This window comes from Octopus bimaculoides, chromosome 2 (genome assembly GCF_046866305.1).
Source record: "Octopus bimaculoides isolate indiv1 chromosome 2, ASM4686630v1, whole genome shotgun sequence".
NCBI lineage: Eukaryota > Metazoa > Mollusca > Cephalopoda > Octopoda > Octopodidae > Octopus > Octopus bimaculoides.
The window spans coordinates 5,349,921-5,372,417 of record NC_142929.1 but is presented as its reverse complement, the minus strand read 5'-3'; the positions used below and the strand labels follow the sequence as shown (position 1 = coordinate 5,372,417).

Below are 22,497 nucleotides of genomic sequence, written 5' to 3'. Positions count from 1 at the left end.
CCAGCACACTGGCTTTCCTGCCAGCTGACCAAGACTAAACAAATTCAGAATTGAAGTTTATAAATTTAATAAATATATATATAATTGGAATTCAGTTGTACTTCCTCTTTCATATAAAACCTGACACTTGATTATAAATTATGAGAAGCATTTTTTCAAGATAAAATGTTTATAGATGAAGTTAGTAAAATAGGTGGAGTGGAGACTACAAGATAAATTGTGAAAAATGTGTTTTCACACATTCAGGTGTTTAGGTGTAGCTCTTGTATATTATTTACATTTGATGGATATTTGACCTCATCTTGTTTGTTGTTAACACAACGTTTCGGTTGATATACCCTCCAGCCTTCATCAGGTGTCTTGGGGAAATTTCAAACCTGGGTTCTCATTCCTAAGGTATTTTACGATGTTATTATTACTATATTATTATCCACTACACCATATGCCCATGGGCATATGACATAGTGGTTAAGAGCATGGGATACTAACCCCAAGATTCCGAGTTTGTTCCAGGCAGTGACCTGAATAATAATAATAATAATCATTGAAAAATACATTAGGAATGAGAACCCAGGTTCGAAATTTCCCCAAGACACCTGATGAAGGCTGGAGGGTATATCAGCCGAAGCGTGTTAACAACAAATAAGATGAGGACAAATATCCATCAAATGTAAATTCCTCATCTCTTAAATATAGAACTATATTTAGGTGTAGCTGTTTAGTTAAGAAGCTTACTTCCTAATTATGTGGTCTTTGGTTCAGTTCCATTTTGTGGCACCTAAAGCAAGTTGTCTTCTACTAGAGCATTGAGCCAGTCAAAGCCTTGTAAATGGATGTAGGTAGACAGAAACTGAAAGTAAAAATGTGTGTGAGAGTTTGTCAAACTATCAAACCTATACCAGCATGGAAAAAAGAATGCTAGATGGTGATGATGATGCCCTCTCACACAACTCCTTCTCCCCCCTGAAGTATAGGCAATGGATAATGGGGAAGCTGTGATATTCATGCTTTTCCCCTGGAGCACTCATAAACACAGTTGAATTATTTAAAACATACACAAATTCCCCCACTTCAGATTTATAGGCAACAGATAATGGCAGCCTGTGATAGTAATACTTTTTACACAGCCCCAGTTGGCATCATGGATTTGCGATAATGTGAGATCTTGCTCGTCTTTCCATTTCAGCACATACCTCAAACATAGATGGAAGTTTGATAGCAGGAAAATTATCTGAACTGTTTTCCTTTTTGGTCATCTTTCAAAGTATTTTCTTAAATGTTCCTTTCCGTTCTGTTGTGTAAAAGACATTCTTTTCATAAAAACCGAGGAACACACACACACACACACACACACACACTTTTTGTTCAGGCATAGTGATAACTTGGTGTTAAAACTTAATATACATCTGCTTCAGAACAAAGCATCAGTTGAGTTGCCCACTGGTAATAAGAGATTCTATAAATGACAAGGAAATAAGAAATTATGCGGTGAACTTTTTTAGCTTATAGTTGTTTTTGAGATCAGAAATCATAGTTGAGTGCTTGCACAAGCACTCAACCATGAGCATGCTCTTATATATAATTCATCATCATTGTTTGATATCAGTTCTTCATGCTGGGCAGCTGGATCAGGTTCCACTCATGTGCCTTAGCTTGCTTTCTATGGCTGGATACCCTTCTTAATGCCAACAACTTCACAGAGTACACTGGGTGCTTTTTATGTGGCACCAGCATCAACAGGGTCACTGAATAACCCGTAAGACTAAAACCCCTTCAGCTGGAAGGGAGGCATGTGTGTGTGTGTGTATCACTATATTTTGATCTTTTCATTTGTCTTGCTTGCTTTATGTTCTGGTGTTTGCTGAATTTTCTTGAGAACAATTTTTCTTAGTGGTCATTCCTCTTATATGCATGTAATATAATTTTCTGAATCTTCAGATTTTTTTCAATATGCTAGGCCACTGGTTTAAATTGATATTAATCTAATTAATATCAATTTTTACCCTTATTATTTAAATTTATATATATACATATATATATATATCTAAAGTGGAGACAGTTGTGGAAGAAGGAAACCCAAAGGCTGATCTCAAAACATTGAATCTTACGTAGATGACAGAAAAAATGAGATATATGACACATTGTGGTACTCAAAAAGACCTGTCCACCACAACAGACTTGAGATCCTAAAACCATGGTGCCAGGGCCATGTCAAACATATCCCCTACACTCTATAAAGTGGTTGATGTTAGGAAGAGCTTCCAGACTATGGAACCTGGTATGGCCTCTGGCCTTGCCATTACCTATCAAGGCATTCAACCAATGTTGATGATGATGATATATAAGAAAAGCCATTACATGGCCTTGGCGATGTGCTGTGCTTGAGAGGACCCATCAAACCAAGTGCACCCATGCTGGTGGCATGTAAAGAACACATTTTGAATGTTGGGCCTCATGGAGGCAAAATGGTTTAGTTCTGTTCGAGTATTGGGCCTTACAGAGGCAATGACAGATGTTTGGCATTATGTCGTGCTTGAGAAAACCTATCAAGCCAAACAAAATAGCAGTCATTGCAGGTACCGACGTCACTCAAATTGGCACCCATGCCGGATGCACGTAGAAGCACCCCAGTGTCACACAAATGGCACCCATTACACTCTTGGAGTGGTTGGCATCCAGCTGTAGAAAACCATTCCAAATCACACTGGAGTCTGGTGCAGCCTTCCAGTGTGCCAGCCCAGTCAAACCGTCCAACCCATGCCAGCATGGACAACGGACGTTAAATGATGATGATTATTTGTGACCTTTACAATTTACCCTTGTTTGTTAGATTGTTAAAACTGATACCCGACTTGATTAAATGTGGGTCAGAAGAGAATGACAATGGTCTGCATGCATGCCAACGACTCTGCTGTTTTTGTTACAGATTTTAATCCAGATTAGTATGTATGTATGAGTGTATATATATGTAGATAGATGTATGTATGTAAGCATATGGATATGAAAGTAAACAGATCAACATACAGATGGATAGGGACATAGGTTATATGAACAGACAAGCACACATACGCAAATGGAGACTGAAACACATGACCATATATATACACACACACGGACACATATGGAGACACGTGTCTACACATATGGAGATGCACATCCATACATACAAACACATGAATATGCAGAATACATACATACATACATACACACACATGCATATATAAATACATGCATGTATAGGCACACACACACACTGATCCACACACATGCGCAGAAACAAAAAGGAATTCAGTGTGAGTAACGGATGGTCATAACTAGTGAAAAGGTTGCAAGACACAACGAAAATTTTAGAAAAATTTTAAAAAAAGAAAGAAGTGGAAATTTTACCTGTGAGTGTGTTAAATTCTAAGGCACCAAAAGAGAATGACTCTCCCCGCAGACACAACAGAATACTCCTGGATTATTTTAGTAAAATTATATCTGTAAGCAATCAGCAGAAGTGGATCAAATATTGAGCTCTGTGATAGATAAGTCAGACTCTAATCAGTGATGGAGATTCTGATTCACTCACTCTAAGTGCTAGAAATAGCAGCCAAATGTTACTCAAATTACACCTTACCACCTTAAAAGAGGGAGATATTAGATTACATGACCTTTGATACACTATGTCTGAATAAAAGATGGGATGGTCATAGCTGGAATGCTGATTCTAATTCTGCTCAATCACGACTAAGTAACACCACATCAGAACAAGGACTTGTGAGATCAATCATAATAGTTCTATTAAGGTAACTCTGTTGCTGGGCAACCATTTCTTCGTATACTTCACTGATACTTAAGCTGAAATAAGTCCAAATGTACCAGAATTCACCAAAAGCTCCTTTGATACCCAGAGATATCACACAAAACTATTTGCTAAAAGATTTTCTAATGATTATTCCAGCTCTCAGGGTGGATGGTGAGAAAGTTTGCTGAGATTTAGCTAGAAACCAAATCGTTTTCTCAGTATTATTATTATTATTTTCTCAAAAGCTCATATAGCAGATTTTTTTTTATGGATTGTCAATTTTATGATTTTATCGGTGATTCTAAGCAAGGCTATTCGATTCTACTTCAAAGCTTTGGCTGTGAATATCTCTTGCGTATTGGTATCACAAAAACAAATTTTCACAGACTTAAAACATAACAAGACGATTAAAGGTTGGCAGATTCTATTTGGCATTCTATTGGGATCTTAAGTATTTTATGTTGTGGCATTATTGTCTTGGTACCATTATGTTTAAAAAAGACTCTGTGATGTGAAAACTGTTAGTAAATTACCTAGAGGAAAATTTTATTTCTGTTGAAGTCAGTGAAATGAGGGGGTCTTTCAGAAGTGAATGAACAGCTCAGAATCATTTTTGTTGTTTTTTAGTCAAATGGAAGGGTCAGTCAGTGCCTGTGACCTTTGCAGGTCGTCTGACATTAATTAGTCAATACAGTTCTATATTTAAGAGATAAGGAATTATTTACACTTGACAGATATTTGTCCTCATCTTGTTTGTTGTTAACACGTTTCGGCTGATAGACCCGCCTGCCTTCTTCAGGTGTCTTGGAGGAAATTTCAAACCCGGGTTCTGATTCTTAAGATTATTATTATTCAGGTCACTGCCTGGAATCAAACTCAATCTTGGAGTTAGTAGATTCCGAGTTTGATTCCAGGCAGTGACTCGAATAATAATATCGAAAAATACCTTAGGAATGAGAACCCAGGTTCGAAATTTCCCCAAGACACTTGATGAAGGCTGGAGGGTATATCAGCCGAAACGTGTTAACAACAAAGATGACAAATATCCATCAAATGTAAATAATTAATTGGTTGATATTCAATATCAACACTTTGTAAGATGATCTGAAGAAAGTAATTCAGAAACAGTGTTCTTGTGAGAAAGAAATAGAAGTGGAAGAAGCAGCATTTTGTCCATCTGCCAAGGTTGACTTAGCCATTCATCTCTTTGAGTTAGATAAAATAAGTACCAGTTGAACACTGGGGGTCAATGTAATTGACTTAGCCCCTCCCCTAGAATTTCAGGCCTTGTGCCTACAGCAGAAAGGGTCGTTGTTGTTAGTAGGGTAATGAGCTAGTAGAATAATTAGCAGAGTCAACAACATGCTTAGCGTTATTTCTTCCCCGTTTTTCACAGCCAGAGTTCAAATTCCACTGTGGTCAATTTTTCTTTTAAGGTCAATCATTCGGGTCAGTAATTGACTAGCCCCCACCATCAAAATTTTTTCGTGCCATGTGACTAGAGTAGAAAGGATTATCATTATTATTATTATTCACTGGGCAAAATGCTTAGTGGCATTTTGTCTACCACTATGCTCAGAGTTCAAATTCCGCTAAAGTTGACTTTGCTTTTCATCCTTTCAGGGTCGATAAAATAAGTATCAGTTGAACGCTGGGGTCGACTTGACACATCCCCTCCTTCAAAATGGCTGCCTTTGGAGCAAAATTTGAAGACGTTATAATTATTATTGAATGTGGCGAGCTGGCAGAATCATTAGCACACCTGGCGAAATGCTTAGCAGCATTTCATCTGCCGCAACATTCTGCGTTCAAATCCCACCAAGGTCAACTTTGTCTTTCATCCTTTCGGGGTCAATAAATTAAGTACCACTGAAATACTGGGGTCGATGTAATTGACTAGTCCCCTCCCTACAAATTTCAGGTCTTGTGCCTTTAGTAGAAAGGATTATTTTTGTTTTTCACCTGTCGCATACTATGTACATGTCCCTTCTTTTTCAGTGTATACTTAACCAATACTTATTAAAAACAATTTTTTAAAAAAATTTTATCATTTCATTACATGCAAATCCCCACACTTTGTCTCTCTTTGTATTGTCCCCCTCATCCTTTGTCCTTGTGGCAAATAAATGAAATCATTATTATTATTATTATTATCATCAAGGAAACAAACTAGCAGAATCGTTAGTATGCTGGACAAAATTCTTCGTGGCATTTCATCTGTGTTCTGAGTTCTAATATTACCTTCCATTCTTTCAGCGTCAATGAAAGAAATACCTTTTTTAGAAATAATACATTTCTAAATCTCTCAGAGAGATTTATACTCTAGTGATACGATGAAGTAGTTGTATGCTGTCAACTTAATGTGACAGTCCCCTGAAGGGAATAATACTACTGTTGGTTAGACCTAGGAAGTTGCACTGCTTCCTGTCGGCCATGACACATTTCCTGTGTCCTTATGTTTACAGGGGGGGGGGACAAGCACCTCCACCCCAGGACACCACAGAAAATGTATCAAGGCCGACAGGAAGCGGTGCAGCTTCCTAGGTCTAACCAACAGTAGTATTATTCCCTTCAGGGGACTGTCGCATTAAGTTGACAACATACAACTACTTTAAAAAAATACCTGTTGAGCATTCGGGTTGATGTTATCCACTGCCCAACTCCACCGAAATTGCTGGCCTTGTGCCAAAATTTGAAACTATTATTATTATGGCATGTAAAAACACCCACTACTCTCTCGGAGTGGTTAGCGTTAGGAAGGACATCCAGATGTAGAGATTTTGCCAGATCAGATTGAGCCTGGTGCAGCCCACTTGCTTGCCAGACCTCAGTCAAACCGTCCAACCCATGCAAGCATGGAAAGCGGACGTTAAACAACGATGATGATGATTATAAGGCGGCGAGCTGGCAGAAAGGTTAGCACGCCAGGCAAAATGCTTAGCGTTATTTCGTCTGTCTTTACATTCTGAGTTCAAATTCCACTGAGGTCAACTTTGCCTTTCATCCTTTCAGGGTTGATCTAATCAACTGGCCCCTTACCCCCGAATTTCGGGCCTTGTGCCTAAAGATTATTATTAAGGCAGTGAGCTGGTGCGATTGTTAGCATTGCTGGGCAAAATGCCTAGCGGCATTTCATGCGTCTTTCTGCCAAGGTCGACTTAGTCTTTCATCCTTTTGGAGTTAACAAAATAAGTACCAGTTCAGTACTGGGGTTGATGTAGTTGACTCACCCCACCCCACCAAATTGCTGCCTTTGTGGCAAAATTTGAAACCATTATTATTATTATTATTATTATTAATCAATGAGTTGGAGATCTTAAATTCTAATAGTCAATGTTTTCAAAGTAAGGTTTGCAATAAATAAATACAAAATTGTCATTCCATTGGACACCATTCCAATACTTGAGAATGATAGAAAGAAAAAAAAAAACAACTGGTTGGTCATGGTTGATCAAAAGCAAATCTGTGTCCTGGGGCAAAACACTAACAAATCATTATTATGAACTCACAAAGAATGACCCTTTATAGAATACTCGACAAGCTGTTGAGCACTCCATCTAGTGCTTGGAGTTGGTTTCAGTTCATAGTTCTTTCCAGTTGATTACAATGTCCTCAATTATCTTTGGTTTGTTGCAACCCCTCAAATCCAGTTTGTCCTTCAAAAATCTTAAATTTTAAAACTCATATAAGCGCAAGAGTGTCTGTGTGGTAAGTAGCTTGCTTACCAGCCACATGGTTCTGGGTTCAGTCCCACTGTGTGGCACCTCAGGCAAGTGTCTTCTACTATAGCCTCAGGCCAACCAAAGCCTCGTGAGTGGATTTGGTAGACGGAAACTGAAAGAAGCCCGTCTTGTATCTGTATATATATGTGTGTGTTTGTGTGTATCTGTGTTTGTCCTCCTAACATTGCTTGACAACCGATGCTGGTGTGTTTACGTCCCCGTAACTTAGCGGTTCGGCAAAAGAAGACCGATAGAATAAGTACTAGGCTTACAAAAGAATAAGTCCTGGGGTCGATTTGCTTGACTAAAGGTGGTGCTCCAGCATGGCTACAGTCAAATGACTGAAACAAGTAAAAGAGAGTAAAAGAGAATACAAGAATTAGTTATTTAAAAGTTCACGTGACGTGTACCATGGGAACTGAAGTTGTGACTCAGTTTTGATATACTGTTGGAATCACTTCACCGATTCTATTATATCACTTAATGTATTAGAGAAAGGCATCAACACCATGACTTCACAGGTGGCAGTGGTAGTAGTAGAAGTAAAGTCCAGAGATTTCATAATTTAGTAAAAATCAATATTTTTATAACTGCTCTAAATTTTGCTCTGATATATATAACCATAGTGAATTTAACCTTATTAGACAAGAGACCTTGTTTTGCTTTGGCAGCCCCAAACTAGCCAAAAGATAGAACTATAAATCAAGTGTGAACAGACAAATATTTTTATGTGCAAGTGTAAAAAGATGCGTATTTATATGTCTATTAATACACCTTATGTGTATATGTATGTAATTGTGTATGCGTGTGTAAACCTATAGACATGCAGACAAAAATATCTGCAACCTTCATGCAAAAAAAATCTGCAAATCTTGCACTATATTAGTAAACACATATTTATATACCCACATATACATACATATGTGTATGTATGTGCACACACACATATATTCTCTTTTGCTTTTTTTTTCAAGCTGAACGTGTGTGTGTGTGTGTGTGTGTTCATCTACACTACCACAGTCTGAAAGATGTTCCCACTGGAACACAGTACATCTTCACAGTGTAGGCGTAAAAGATCAATAACTTTGGTGCAACACTAACAGATTCGATGACTCACACACACACACACACACACATATATACGCATACACGCAATCATACCTTTGCACTGATGTTGAATTGCATTATCAATATCAGTTGAAAATAGCTTGTAAGATGCCGTCTTGTGTGATGGAATGTCTGTGCACTAGATTGCTGTTGTAAGCTGAGGGAAACAGATTTCTACATCTCTTCATTAAGTAATTCTTTTGTGTTAGAAAGCAGTTTTAGTTATTCAATCCCCTTCTGATTTTTTTTTTTTTTTCATTCTTAAATTCTTTTTTTGATGAATGAAATGCAAATATATTTGATAAGACATCATGAATGAAATGTAACTGCCAAGTTTTTTTTTTTCTTTCTTTTGGTCTTTTTATTTTTCATTCAGTCTCCACTGCCATTTCACTTCATTAAAAATTTTTTTTCTTTCACTATCGCCATGGCCACCACTGCTGACATTAATCACTAAATACCATCTTTGCCTTCTCTTTATCATCCCTGCTATACATGGGTCTTCTCTCATTTGATAGTCACCTCTACAACCATTTGTTGCTGTCCCCAATAAAATCACACGGTCATCACTTCCCCCATTAACTTTTACCATTATCCTTATCCTTGTCATTGGTTGGTGCTACTCCCACTAGCATTACCATTGTCTCTTTTATTACTATCATCAGCATCTTTGCCACCATCCCCATTTGATTCCTCTACTGTAACCTTCACTGTGTACCCTGCCAACACTTCCCTTATCTCAACTACTGCCACCACCACAGCAAACAAATGTGAGACCTTTAAGTGGTTGCTCAACCTGCTAAAAATAGCAACCATACCATAACTTCCTTTATGTCAGTGGATCTCAACCATTTTTTTTTTACCTATGAACACCTTTGATTACTGTTTTATTCTGACGAACCCCCGTAACCATTTGATGTTCAAAAACTAGTTTCATAGACATTTCTTTCAAAATTCCTTTTTACTTTTCACACATTCACTCACGTAGGTTAAACTATGTAAAACATTAGAGAACAAAACCTGTATCTTACAATAAATACATGAAAAGTAAAATGTTTTGGTGAGCCCTTAATATACTACTGTATGTCCCCAAATTACTAACTTATGTGGACCCCCCTCCCACTGAAATTTTATATGGACCCTTGTTGAGAACCATTGCTCTATGTTCTAAATAAACTGTTTCTAAAAATGTGACGATGAGATGGTCATGGATGGACTGCTGTTGATCATAGATTAGCTAATTCAGAGTAGATCTGGTTTAAACAACTACCACCACCACCACTACTGACATACCAACTTTACAACTGCAGCTACTATATCACTATTATTACAATTAGTTTTGTAATGTCACCTGTACTATTAACCTCCCTCTGATCTTATTGTTGTCCAATCATGAGTGACCATCTGTAATCGGTCATTTATTGTTTGGGACCCGGTCACATTATTTTCCAGGTAATGTTTGTTGTTGTGGCAGCAGGCTGGCAGAATCATTAGCACACCAGGCGAAATGCTTCACGGTATTTTATCTGTCTTTATGTTCTGAGTTCAAATTCCGCCGAGGTCAACTTTACCTTTCAGGGTTGATAAATTAAGTACTGGTTGTGTAGTGGGGTCGATCTAATCAACTGGTCCCCTCCCCAAAAATTTCAGGCCTTGTGCCTAGAGTAGAAAAGAATGTTTGTTGCTGTTAAGCCCCAGATCAGCTCTGATTAAAGGAGACCCACATTTTTTCTCAGCTAGAGTAATTCTAATGTATCCTTTCCCTTTTAAGATAAGGTGTGGTCTGATGAAGATTTTTGCTGCTATTTCTGACAAGTTAAGCAACTTAAATGATCAGAGCTTTCTCAACTGTTCTCATTCACAATTTAACAAAGTTTAGTTAATGAAAACAAATGTATAATTTAAAATACACAGAAAAAGAAATTATTCAATGATTGAGCATGAGTTTGTAAAGAACACAATTCTTGAATATTTTGTAGAATTTTAGATGATGCTGTCTCATTTCATCATCACATTTCTCTCTCTTTTTATGTGCAAGTGTAAAAAGATGCGTATTTATGTCTATTAATACACCTTATGTGTATATGTATGTAATTGTGTATGCGTGTGTGTGTGTAAACCTATAGACATGCAGACAAAAATATCTGCAACCTTCATGCAAAAAAACATCTGCAAATCTTGCACTATACTTGTAAACACATATTTACATACCCACATATACATACATGTGTGGTAAGAAGATTGCTTCCCAACCACATAGTTGTGGGTTCAGTCCCACTGTGTGGCACCTTGGCAGGTGTCTTTTACTACAGCCTCGGACAGACCAAAGCCTTGGGAGTGGATCTGGTTCAGTCATTAGACTGTGGCCATGCTGCGGCATTGCCCTTGGGAATTTTATTCAAGTGAATTGACTGCTGTACTTCTTTTTTAAATCCTGATACTTATTCTATTGATCTCTTTTGCTGAACTACTAACTTACAGGATTGTAAACAAACCAGCACAGGTTTGTCAAGTGGTGACTGGAAATAAACACACACAAAGATGCCCACATATATATATATATATATATATATATATACACACACACAAACAGGCTTCTTTCAGTTTCCGTCTACCAAATCGACTCACAAGGCTTAGGTTGGCCCATGGCTAGTGTAGAAGATACTTGCCAAAGGTGCCATGCAGTGAGACTGAACCCAGAACCATGTAATTGAGAAGCAAACTTCTTACTACACAGCCATGCCTGTGCCTATTTCTGTACTTAATTTAGAATATTTATCAAATCTTTGTCTCACAAATAATATAATTGTTGTTCTTCAATAGATTATGTCTTTCATTTCCTTCCATAGTTTATCAGTCAATTGTCTCATAAATAATCTAAATTTTATGTCTTCCCTTTTATTTCATAGTTACTGAGTTACATACAGAGCTGCCAGTAATGTTGTAGATCAGTGGTTCCCAACCTGGGGTCTGCAAAGGTAGTACTGGGGATCCATGAACTAAATTCAAAATTTTATGTGTGTGTATATATATATATATCATCATCATCATATATATATATACATACATACACACACAGATTTCATATCTACTTTATAATAACTATAGCGTAACCATTTTCTCGCACTGTCTCTGATGAAGGGATATATATAATATCTCGGAAACAGCTGTAAGACCTTCTCTTTATAAATGCTCTGATATCTTTCACAGCCTTGGATTCTTTATCTCATTCTGTAAATTTTTTTATATATACACATGCTAATATATGACCCATGTTGGACTCCTCATTGACATAATCGCTAAACCTTGAGCTTAACTATAGTCTGTCCATAGCACTTACTCGGCATTACCTGACACCTTTGGGTCTTCTTGACACCATTACCTCTCATAACCTATATATAAATATATCTCAGGCATGTGCCGTTGGTAATCACTCAGCTGGTGACGTTTATGGGATGGAACACAAGGCGTACGACTGAGTTGGAGGCAGAATTACTTCTGCCTTTTTAGCGCATAAAAAAAACATTGTTGTAGGAATGTACGCAGCATGTGTACTACAGCAATACCCTGTGTAGCTTTAATACTGAGATTGAAAGGCCAGGGGCGAATTATGCCTACCTAATCTACAAAAAAAAACAAAAAACATTTTGCATTTTATGCATAGTAATCAGAGTAACCTTCATAATTTTATTGACTTAGGGGCATATTTTGTCATAAAAGGAAAATATTACTATTGATCTATTTTATTCAGGGTAGGCACTGCCCACCTTGCCTACCCAGACAGCACGTCCCACACACATACACACATACATAAGGTTAAGCATATTAAAAGGGGTCTATGGGAAAACTCATTTATATAAAAGAGTTGGGAACCACTGTACTATAGGTAAACAAATATGAAATGTTCGTTTAGCAGACGACAATTAATTACTCTAAAGTGCATGAATATTTTGTAAAAAAAATAGTTGAGTAAAAAAAACCATATTCTTCTGTCTCCAACTTCATTAAGGAATATCCCTACAGATGACACCCCCCCACCACCACTTTAATGGCTACTACAGTTCTTGTATGTCTGTAACGTTCCCTTTCTCCTCTCACTGTTCTCATTTTCTCTCCAGTAAACACTTTTCTGGTTTTGTCTTTTTTGCCTCCTCTCTCTTCAACCAACCACCTGACCATATAACATTATAGCATTACCTTCTTCCACCTCTCACCATTTCAATATTCCCTTCTGCTAAACATTCTTTTCTCTCTCTCCTCGCCTTTCCTTTACCATATTATGCAGTTCTTCTCCCATAATTAATATTACGAATTTTGATACTAAAGCCAATTTGGTTTTAATTTGTTACTAAATGTCTCTTATTTCATTCCTCACTTCCAGCGTGCAACATACTCACGAATCTTCCGGCTGTTTCGGGCATTAGGCTTGCGGCATGTTACAGTTATAAATTCTGAACATCAGGTAAGCTTACTTCTTATCAAATTAAATGCCCTACAAATCTTTCTCTTTTTTTGCCTTTATAATTTCTACATAGAAAAAAGAAAAAAAAAATTCATGTAGCATTTAGTTGTTAGTAGTGAACATTCCAGACCAACTATTAGGGAAGGTCTGAAATCCACAAAGATTAGGAATAAGAGAAATAAAATGGTGCAACAAAGACTCAAGCTGTGTGATGGAATGTCCATATGTGGAGCTTACCATTTCTCTATATTTAAACAAGTTTCATAATAAATGTATTTTAAAAAATCTTTGCAATTTATTCAATTGAATAATTTACGATAGTAGATTTCCTTGTTTTTTTTTTAGTACTCAAACTTACAGTTTGATATCAGATGGATTAAAAAAGAAAAGTAAAAAACATGCCCAATGTTGGATCTTAAACTACTGCAGGCAATTTGTGATATCACTATTTTAGCGAACATCTCCTGTGCCGGTGGCACATAAAAAGCACCATCGGAATGGGGTCGATGCAAGTGCCCCCTGACTGGCTTCTGTGCCGCTGGCACGTAAAAAGCACCCGCTACACTCTCGGAGTGGTCAGTGTTAGCATGGGTATCCATCTGTAGAAACCTCGCCAGATCAGATTGGAGCCTGGCACAGCCTTACTGGCTTGCCAGTCCCCCAGTCAAATGACGATGATGATGAAGCATTGCGGTTTCTGATAACTGAATATTCTTTTCCTTTGTGTTTCAGGTGTGTGGCATTGTGACACGCAAAGATCTTGCCAGATTTGCAGACAAATGAGGAGAAAGAAAGCATGCAAAAACAATTTATTACAACTTTGAATAAAACACAAAATAAGTTTTTCTTCCTGGTGATGGATATTTATATTTTAAAATGGACAGTCTTGCTACATTCATTCCAGCATGAATGGGAATTTTGTGACTTTGATTCCTATGGAGTCTGCCATAAACTTGCTTCGCACCTTTTCAAAATGGTTCACTGGTAATCATGTACAGTATATGTTTTACTTGATGTAATTATATCAAGCCTTATGCAAAGTGAGAAAACAAAACGAAATCAAAGTGAGACTGGAGGAATTTGTGGTGCCACTGAATCTAAGCATTAAACTTTTATCCTGAAATATTAACAAATCTATGAAGAACAGCCAAAATGTTACAATCGTTGGCCCAGGATATATATGTACGCACACATCATCATCAGTGGACGTTAAATGATGACAATGATGATATACACACAAGCATATATATGTATAAAGCATACACACACACACAAGCATATATGTATATAATACATGCAAATATATATATATATATACAGAGTGAGAGAGAGATTCATGAATGTATTGTGAGTGCATAAGTAGTTTGTGTGAGAGATTTATATGTATATATATTAAAAAAAAGCACACACATGTAGACATCCATAATTACCTCAATGAAATAAGTTTTGAAAGTGATGCACAAATGATTTGAATTTTTTATGCAAGGAACTTTTCATTCTTTTTCATCGGGTGATAGAAATGGCTGCACTGCTCTGCATCAAACTAAACGCCAAATGGTATTTAGAATCATCCCTCTGCATCGTAAATTGAAATCATTCTGAAGTTGTAATGTGATTCAGCACAACCATTTGCTGGGAATTCTTTGTGGTGTAAAAATTTAATATTCGTTTCCAAGAAACTAGTTTAGAATAATATTATTTTGACTTTTAATGGCACTTACCTTATCTTTCACAACAAATAACTTGAACACGATTTCCTTGAATCCCTCGTGGGTTTGCAGAAGAACCAAAAGTACATGGAGGTTAATTCAGTCATCTATAGTTCTCTAGAAATTGATTTTTTTCTTTTTTTTTTTTTTTTTTTTTCTGCCAATCTGAAAAATTTATTATTAAAGATGGTGAACTGATAGAACCATTAGTGTGACAAAATGTTTGGTGGCATTTCTTCCAACCCATTATGCTCAGAGTTCAAATGTCACCGAGGTTAACTCTGATATTCATTTTTTCAGGGTCAATGAATGAAAGTACCATGTAATCAACTTCCTTCTCCCTTTCATATTTGGCCTTGTACCAAAATTAGAAAGAATTATTTATATTTTTTTCCATGTTTCTATTTTTTAAAGAATACTGGCAGTGCCTCAGCATGGCCACAGCCTTGGAGCTGAAACATAAAAGAATAAAACAATATAAATAACCGTTAAATGCTGTGAAGCACTTTCTAACAATTTAAAGTCAATAATGATTATTGTTTTTAGTATAAACATACAAGATCAAAAACTTGGGTACTTGACTAGTGTTCTACCTATAAACACTGAAAGAATAAAAGGTAAAGTTGACAGTAGCCAGATTTGAACTCAGAGCTGAGGAGCCAGAGCAAATACCACAAGCCATTTTGTCTCACACTAATAACTCTACCAATTCATTGCCCTTAATAATGATAGTGGTGGTGATGATGATAATAGTATGTGCATCTCTGATCACGAGCATCATAGCCATGTGTTGAGAGGAATTCTTTGAGGTTTGAATAATTCACCTCTGGAAACATGGGTGTTTTGTTTATCATCCTTAAAACAAACCTTATTCAGGGACATTTTGAGCAGGGTGGGCTACTCGACCTGAGCCCCACCTGCAAGGTCATGCACTGTTTATTTTGGTATGTGACTGTGATGCACCCCTATCAGACAGGTAGTTGTGATGGGTATACTGGGCTTCGTATATTTTACCCCAGGGTCACTTTGATGGCATGCTCTGCTCTCTCACTCAATGATTTCCAGCATTGGTACAGGATTGAAAAATTGCATGCTGGACAGAGTAGGTTAAATTGTCTCTAATACCCGACTGGTGCTTATATATCAACACTTGAAAATATGAGGATAATTGTAATAATTATTTTCTACTCTAAGCACAAGGCCTGAAATTTTGTGGGAGGGTGGTTAGTTAATTACGTCACTCCCCAGTGCTCAACTAGTAGTTATTTTAAGAACCCTAAAAGGATAAAAAGCAAGGCTGGCCTTGTTGGAATTTGAACTCAGATCATAAAGCTGAAAGAAATGCTGCTGAGCATTTTGTCCAGTGTGCTAATGGTTCTGCCATTTTGTTGCCTTAGTAATAATCAGGATTTATAACCTGGGAATAAGGCTCAATATTCTGGGTGAGGGGACAGTTGATGATAGCAACTCCTGTTCTTGCTTAGCATATATTTTATCATCCTTGAAAGGAGTGTGTCATAAAATTTGACTGAAAGGAGTTAATGTAGGATTTTCACTCTGACTTCGTAAAACCTTCACCGGCAATGACTACCCAAAACGGAACCATGGGTTGCAGGGGTGGTGCTTGAGTGGTGCAATGGTGTTACCTGTCAGGTGTAGGGAATCACTAACAAATGGTGGATGCAGTGACTAGTTGTTACAGCACATGCCCCCATACTACTACTGATTTAGGCACAAGGCCATGATAATGACGACAACATTCTGAATAGGACATTGACATGCATGTTCTGAAATTCCATGACAAAAACTTTCACAAATTCTTCCAAAATGTATCATAAAATAGAACAAATTTGTCTGAGACTTTTTAGTTTTGTTTTCAAATGTTATTGCATTCCTATCATGGTTAGGTTTTTAATTTAAAAATTTATTTTCATTTATTTGATTTCACTTAAAAGTTTTGTTTATTTTAAAAAAAAAAAAAAACTTTTTTTTACTAAAAGAAAAAAAAAATCTGATATTTACCTCATAATGCTTTATCTTCAGTTGATTAAATGAACACCATTGCTTTTTCATGACCTCGATAGCTTAAAAAAAAAACATGTTTATTACTTACATGCTTAATAAAAAAGAATTTCAATGATTGATTAACACATCATTGATCACATGAACTTTTTCATATTCTAACTGAGAATATTCTCTGAATATTTTACAAAGCCAAACTAGATTTAAAGGAAGGCTTTCAGTGAATTAATGGACATTATTGCCAGAAATTTGGTGTAAAACAGATTTCAATGTTCCCAATATATTAGTGATGCAAGAATCCTAATTCTGTATGATTTAGTTTGTCTTTCTCAACAAAACTAATTCTTTTACCATTTTTTTTTTTTTTTTTTTTAAAAAGAGTTTTTTGCATGATAATTCCCTAGTTTGGCAATGTATGCATATTTTATAAATCAGAGAAAATAATTCTGAAAGAGTATTAAAAAAAAAAAAAAGCAGTGGTTCCTTTTTCGGTAAGTGAATGTTCCAATACTCAAATGTTCCATTTTATTTGTAACTGACACCAAATTTATAAACTCGTTTTGATTTAATTTGTTCATAATTACCTGAAGAATACTTTGAATAAAGTCAATCTTTATTTTCTTACAATTCTTGTTTTCTACCCTTTCTCCTATATCCCTTCAGCATTCAAACCAGTCTTATCCAGTCTAAATATTCTACTTGGTTTATTTTTAAAAACCAGCCAGATCTGGCCTGTCCTACAATGTCATTCTAAAAATAGAACAATTACATCATTGAAATCGCAAAGCTATGAGATAATGCATGATTAGGCTGTGTGGCAAGTAGCTTGCTTACCAAAAAAAATGGCTCTGGGTTCAGTCCCATTGCATGGCACCTTGGGCAAGTGTCTTGTGCCTCAGGCTGGCCAAAGCCTTGTGAGTGGATTTGGTAGACAAACTGAAAGAAGCCTGTCGTATGTATATTATATATATGTGTGTGTGTGTGTGTGTATATGTTTCCCCACCAATGTTGGTGTATCTATGACCCCATAACTTAGTGGTTCAGCAAAAGAGACCGATAGAATAAGTCCTGGGGTCGATTCATTCAGCTTAAGGTGGTGCTCCAGCATGGCCGCAGCCTAATGACTGAAACAAGTAAAAGATGAAAATCAGAGAAAGTACCACCAATTTGCAGCATAAGAATTAATGGAACAACCTTGAAACAAGTCATTAGAGTTAGATATTTGGGAAGCATCATTACATCGGATGGGAAAAAAAATGATAAAAGGATTAGACAAGTGAAGGCAGCTTCCAGTGACATCAAAGATTTACTGTCACATAAGCAATTATCAATAAGAATGAGGAAAAGAGTCTGTGGGGTATATATAGAATCTATTCTTACAAAATGGTAGTCTGACTTGGATCATCAACAAACAAGTGCCATAGCTTATCAATGCTGCAGAAATATGGTTTCTTAAACAAAGTTGAAGATATCTTATGCAAATGGATTTGGAGAATTATCTTGAATAAATTAGATTACAGCTTCTGGTCCAATTGGGAAAATATAAGTATGCTTGACAGTCTTTTGAATTCCCAGAAGTGTCTATTCTTTGGAGTTTCAATGAGAATGTTCTCTCATTGAATATTGACCAAGAAGAAGAAAAGAAATAATCCCAGTGTAGTACTGTCTGTTCTCAAAACTTTCTTCCCAATCTCAGGAATCTGATCAGAGCATTACATCAGTTTGACATTGTAAAGTCTTAAAATAATTTAATATGCAAAGTGTAGTCGAAAAGTATCTGACCTTGATATTTTTGCACAAAATAATAATGCGTGAGCAAAATCCACACGGGTTTTAGGTGACCGCGTCCTTCCTGAGCATGCCTCAAAATTTTTGTGCCTGTAGGGTGCACCATTCACCTGCAGTGACGCGTTGAGTACAGACGTGAAGAGTGTGCTGTGCAATTTTTCTTTTCGTGTCAAGATGACCGAACACATTGATCAAAGATATTCTATCAAAAACTTGGTGATACGTAAGTCCAGACTATTGAAAAGATTCAGAAGGTCTTTGGAGATGATGGTATGGGAAAACACAAATAAATGAGTGGTACAACCGGTTCAAAGATGACCACACCTCAGTGGACAGTGAGTCACATTATGGCAGACCATTGACTAGCAGAAACGGTGAAATGATTGCAAAGGTTCAAGGAATAGTCTATGAAGACCATCGTGTGACTATTGAGGAGATTGTTGCCGAAGATGGAATCAGCCATGGGTCAGTTCAGTTAGTTCATTCCGCCCATGTTGTCCAAGCATTCCTCGACAAGCAAAACACACCACTTTGTTCATCGGGATTCCTACTGCCCAGACTTGGCTCCGTGTGGCTTGGCTATTCCCAAAGCTAAAGACAAACACTGAAAGGGAGAAGATTTGAGTCAACAAAGGACATTAAGCAAAATTTGATGGCACAGCTCTACAGAATCCCAAAAAGTGATTTCCAGAAATGTTCCCAGGAACGCTGGCAGAAGTGTGTAGACCCCAAAGGCAAATACTTTAAAGGAGACTAAACCAAAATGGTGTGTTTTTTAATATTACTTGTTTTCTGGCCAAAGGTCTGATTCTCTTTGACTACACCTCATATGGCTATCAGGTTTCAATAAATAACACATTTCCAATTCATGTCACCATGTTTAAGAAAATATCTGCTTCACCCATTTTCAGGTTCAAACTGAAGAAAGGTCATGGGTTGGTGGGGTAAAATTTGAACTTAGAACATAAAAACAGACAAAATGTCACTAACCATTGTGTCTGGCATGCTAATGAATCTCCTAGCTTGCTGCCTTACACAGTAGTGTAATTGCGTTGAAGTGCTGAGCTCCCTTCTCATGGTTTTGCAGATGTCAGTTGGAAACTACAGATATACTTCCATGAATCACTTTATGAAAAGCGACAGTTTGCAAGTAACTGAAAACTTCAGAAGATTATGAGACTATTGATTATGAGTGTGATTAGAGTTGAAGTGCAACAGCTAAGGGATCTAGCTACTAGTTTATTATCGGTAGTCGCTTCAAATCTGACATCGGTATCTCATTTCTGGACAGAACATTTTATTATCCATTGCTTCAGCTGACACAGCGACTGGAATAAAAGTGTCATATTTTCTGGTTAAAAGGTCAATGCAAAGGTTAATACATATTTATGAAAATTGTTCCATTGTCCGTGCCAAAGCAGACAATGGAACGTGGTGTAGTTCCCAGCTTTGCCCAGCTCCTGTCAAACCATCCAACCCATGCCAGCAAGGAAAATGGACATTAAATGATGATGATGATGATGATGTTTGTAGTTAAGAATTCAATATAAATTATTATTATTAAGGATTACAACAAATTTTGTCGCATAACTAAATTCAGAAATCATAAAATGACAGAGTTTGGTATAACCTTCATGGCTGAATCTTTCATAGCTGAAGAATATATTCAATTGCAACTTGAGACATTTACCATGTATTGAGCTGGATTTCATTATAATGAATTCCAGGATTCTCTCTATGGATGGTGAACTTTGAAAGAGCTAATGTAAGCATAATGTTTATTTTAACACATAAAAATGATTTTTTTTTTTCTAAACTTAATATCATCTTCATCATCATCATCATCGTTTAACGTCCGCCTTCCATGCTAGCATGGGTTGGACGATTTGACTGAGGACTGGTGAAACCGGATGGCAACACCAGGCTCCAATCTAATTTGGCAGAGTTTCTACAGCTGGATGCCCTTCCTAATGCCAACCACTCAGAGAGTGTAGTGGGTGCTTTTACGTGTCACCCGCACGAAAACGGCCACGCTCGAAATGGTGTCTTTTATGTGCCACCCGCACAAGAGCCAGTCCAGGGGCACCGGCAACGATCTCGCTCGAAAAACCTCATGTGTCACTCGCACAAAAGATATCATGTGTCACCCGCACATGAGCCAGTCCAGGGGCACTGCCAACGACCCTGCTCGAAAAAATTTCATGTGTCGCCCGCACATGAGCCAGTCCAGGGGCACTGGCAACGATCCCGCTCGAAAGATTCATGTGTTGCCCGCACATGAGCCAGTCCAGGGGCACTGCCAACGACCCTGCTCAAAAAAATTTCATGTGTCACCTGCACATGAGCCAGTCCAGGGGCACCGGCAACGACCTCGCTCGAAAAACCTCATGTGTCACCCGCAAGCCGGCCCAGGGGCACCGGCAACGATCTCGCTCGAAAGATTTCATGTGTCTCCCGCACATGAGCCAGTCCAGGGGCACCGGCAACGACCTCGCTCGAAAAACCTCATGTGTCACCGGCAACGATCTCGCACGAAAAGATATGTGTCGCCCGCACATGAGCCAGTCCAGGGGCACTGGCAACGATCCCGCTCGAAAGATTTCATGTGTCGCCCGCACACGAGCCAGTCTGGGGGCGCTGGCAACTCGATTTCGATTTCACTTGCCTCAACAGGTCTTCACAAGTGGAATTTAGTGTCCAATGAAGGAAGGAAGGTACGCATAAGTGGGCTGGCTGGGCCTTAGATTTTGGTCTCACTTCGCTTGCCGGGTCTTCTCGCGCACAGTGTATTTCCAAAGGTCTCGGTCAGAAGTCATCGCCTCAGTGAGGCCCAATGTTCGAACAATTATTCTGGTACCAACGTAATTTCATCTTAACTGAAAATTCTAGAAAAGTTAAGAAATAAGCAAAAAATTTTCATGTTATTAAACCTTATATTTAGAGGTTAAACATTTTTTTTTCTTTCTTTAATGGCAGTGGACTGTCAAAATCATTAGTTTAATAGACTGGTAGTATATACTTACTGCCCTCCACATTAAGTCCAAATCTTACAAAAGTAATATGCACCTTTCATCCATTTGCAGTTGATAAAATAAGTCCTGGTCACTGAAACTATGTCCTCTCCAAATTGTACCAATGTCAGTGATCAATATTTTCAGTTTGATCTCTGATTGTTATTGGGTATTTCATTCTTGAATGTGCACAAAACACTAGACTGAAATCTAAACTAAGAATCTTTAAAGCGATTGTTTGTTGTCCACTTAATGTGACTGTCCCATGAAAGGGAAGAATGCTACTGTTATTTAGCCCTAGGAAGCACTGCTTCCTGTCAGCCTTGACATATTTCCTGTGTCTTTATGTTTACAAAGGGGGAAGATAAACACCTCCACCCAGCATCCAGAGACTAGTTTCAGAGTCATTGCTCATCATCAGTCTGGAGTAGCATGGTTTGCTAGCTTAATTCTTTATTGCAGGCACAAGGCCTAATTACAGAGGGGACATACAAAGACATGCGGGAATAAAAAAAAAACACATGAAAGGATGAATGTGAAATGAATAAAATTACAACTTTATTCTCCCATTTACATTCGAAAATGTTCTGAACACAACCGTCCTGCTCTCCATCCCTCCTCCCCTGGCAGGGTCACCCCTATATTTCACCCCTCCTCCCCTATCATACCACAATACTTGGTTATCTTTTCCTCATTCCACCCTATCATCTCCAGCCCCAGCACATGCGGGTCTAGGGGAACTCGACCTCCAGCAGCCCCCGCACAAAAAAAATCTCGCCCAGAACTCAAAAAACAACAAAAGGGCGTGGCTTGCTATCTGTCGATGCCCATCTGCCTTTGAAAATATATTTCAAGTGAAATACATTCACTGATTTTTGAAAATAGAAAT

At 37.6% G+C, this 22,497-nt stretch overlaps 1 protein-coding gene and 1 long non-coding RNA gene across 5 annotated transcripts in view; one reads left to right on the top strand and one right to left on the bottom strand.

The window, feature by feature from the left end:
* Positions 1 to 17,436, top strand: part of LOC106868896 (H(+)/Cl(-) exchange transporter 7) — a 111,130-nt gene extending 93,694 nt beyond the window's left edge. For all 4 annotated transcript variants that reach the window (XM_089340517.1, XM_052975410.2, XM_014914358.3 and 1 more), the window contains 2 exons: positions 12,998 to 13,078; positions 13,811 to 17,436. In XM_089340517.1, coding sequence (XP_089196643.1) covers positions 12,998 to 13,078; positions 13,811 to 13,861 — 132 coding nt within the window. In that variant the 3' untranslated portion in view covers positions 13,862 to 17,436. The remainder of the gene's footprint in view (positions 1 to 12,997; positions 13,079 to 13,810) is intronic.
* Positions 10,941 to 22,497, bottom strand: part of LOC106868901 (uncharacterized) — a 65,609-nt gene continuing 54,052 nt past the window's right edge. Inside the window, exons 3-5 of the long non-coding RNA XR_001409352.3 lie at positions 16,810 to 16,871; positions 14,800 to 15,239; positions 10,941 to 13,143 (exon numbers count right to left, since the gene is read on the bottom strand). This is a non-coding gene — a long non-coding RNA (uncharacterized LOC106868901). The remainder of the gene's footprint in view (positions 13,144 to 14,799; positions 15,240 to 16,809; positions 16,872 to 22,497) is intronic.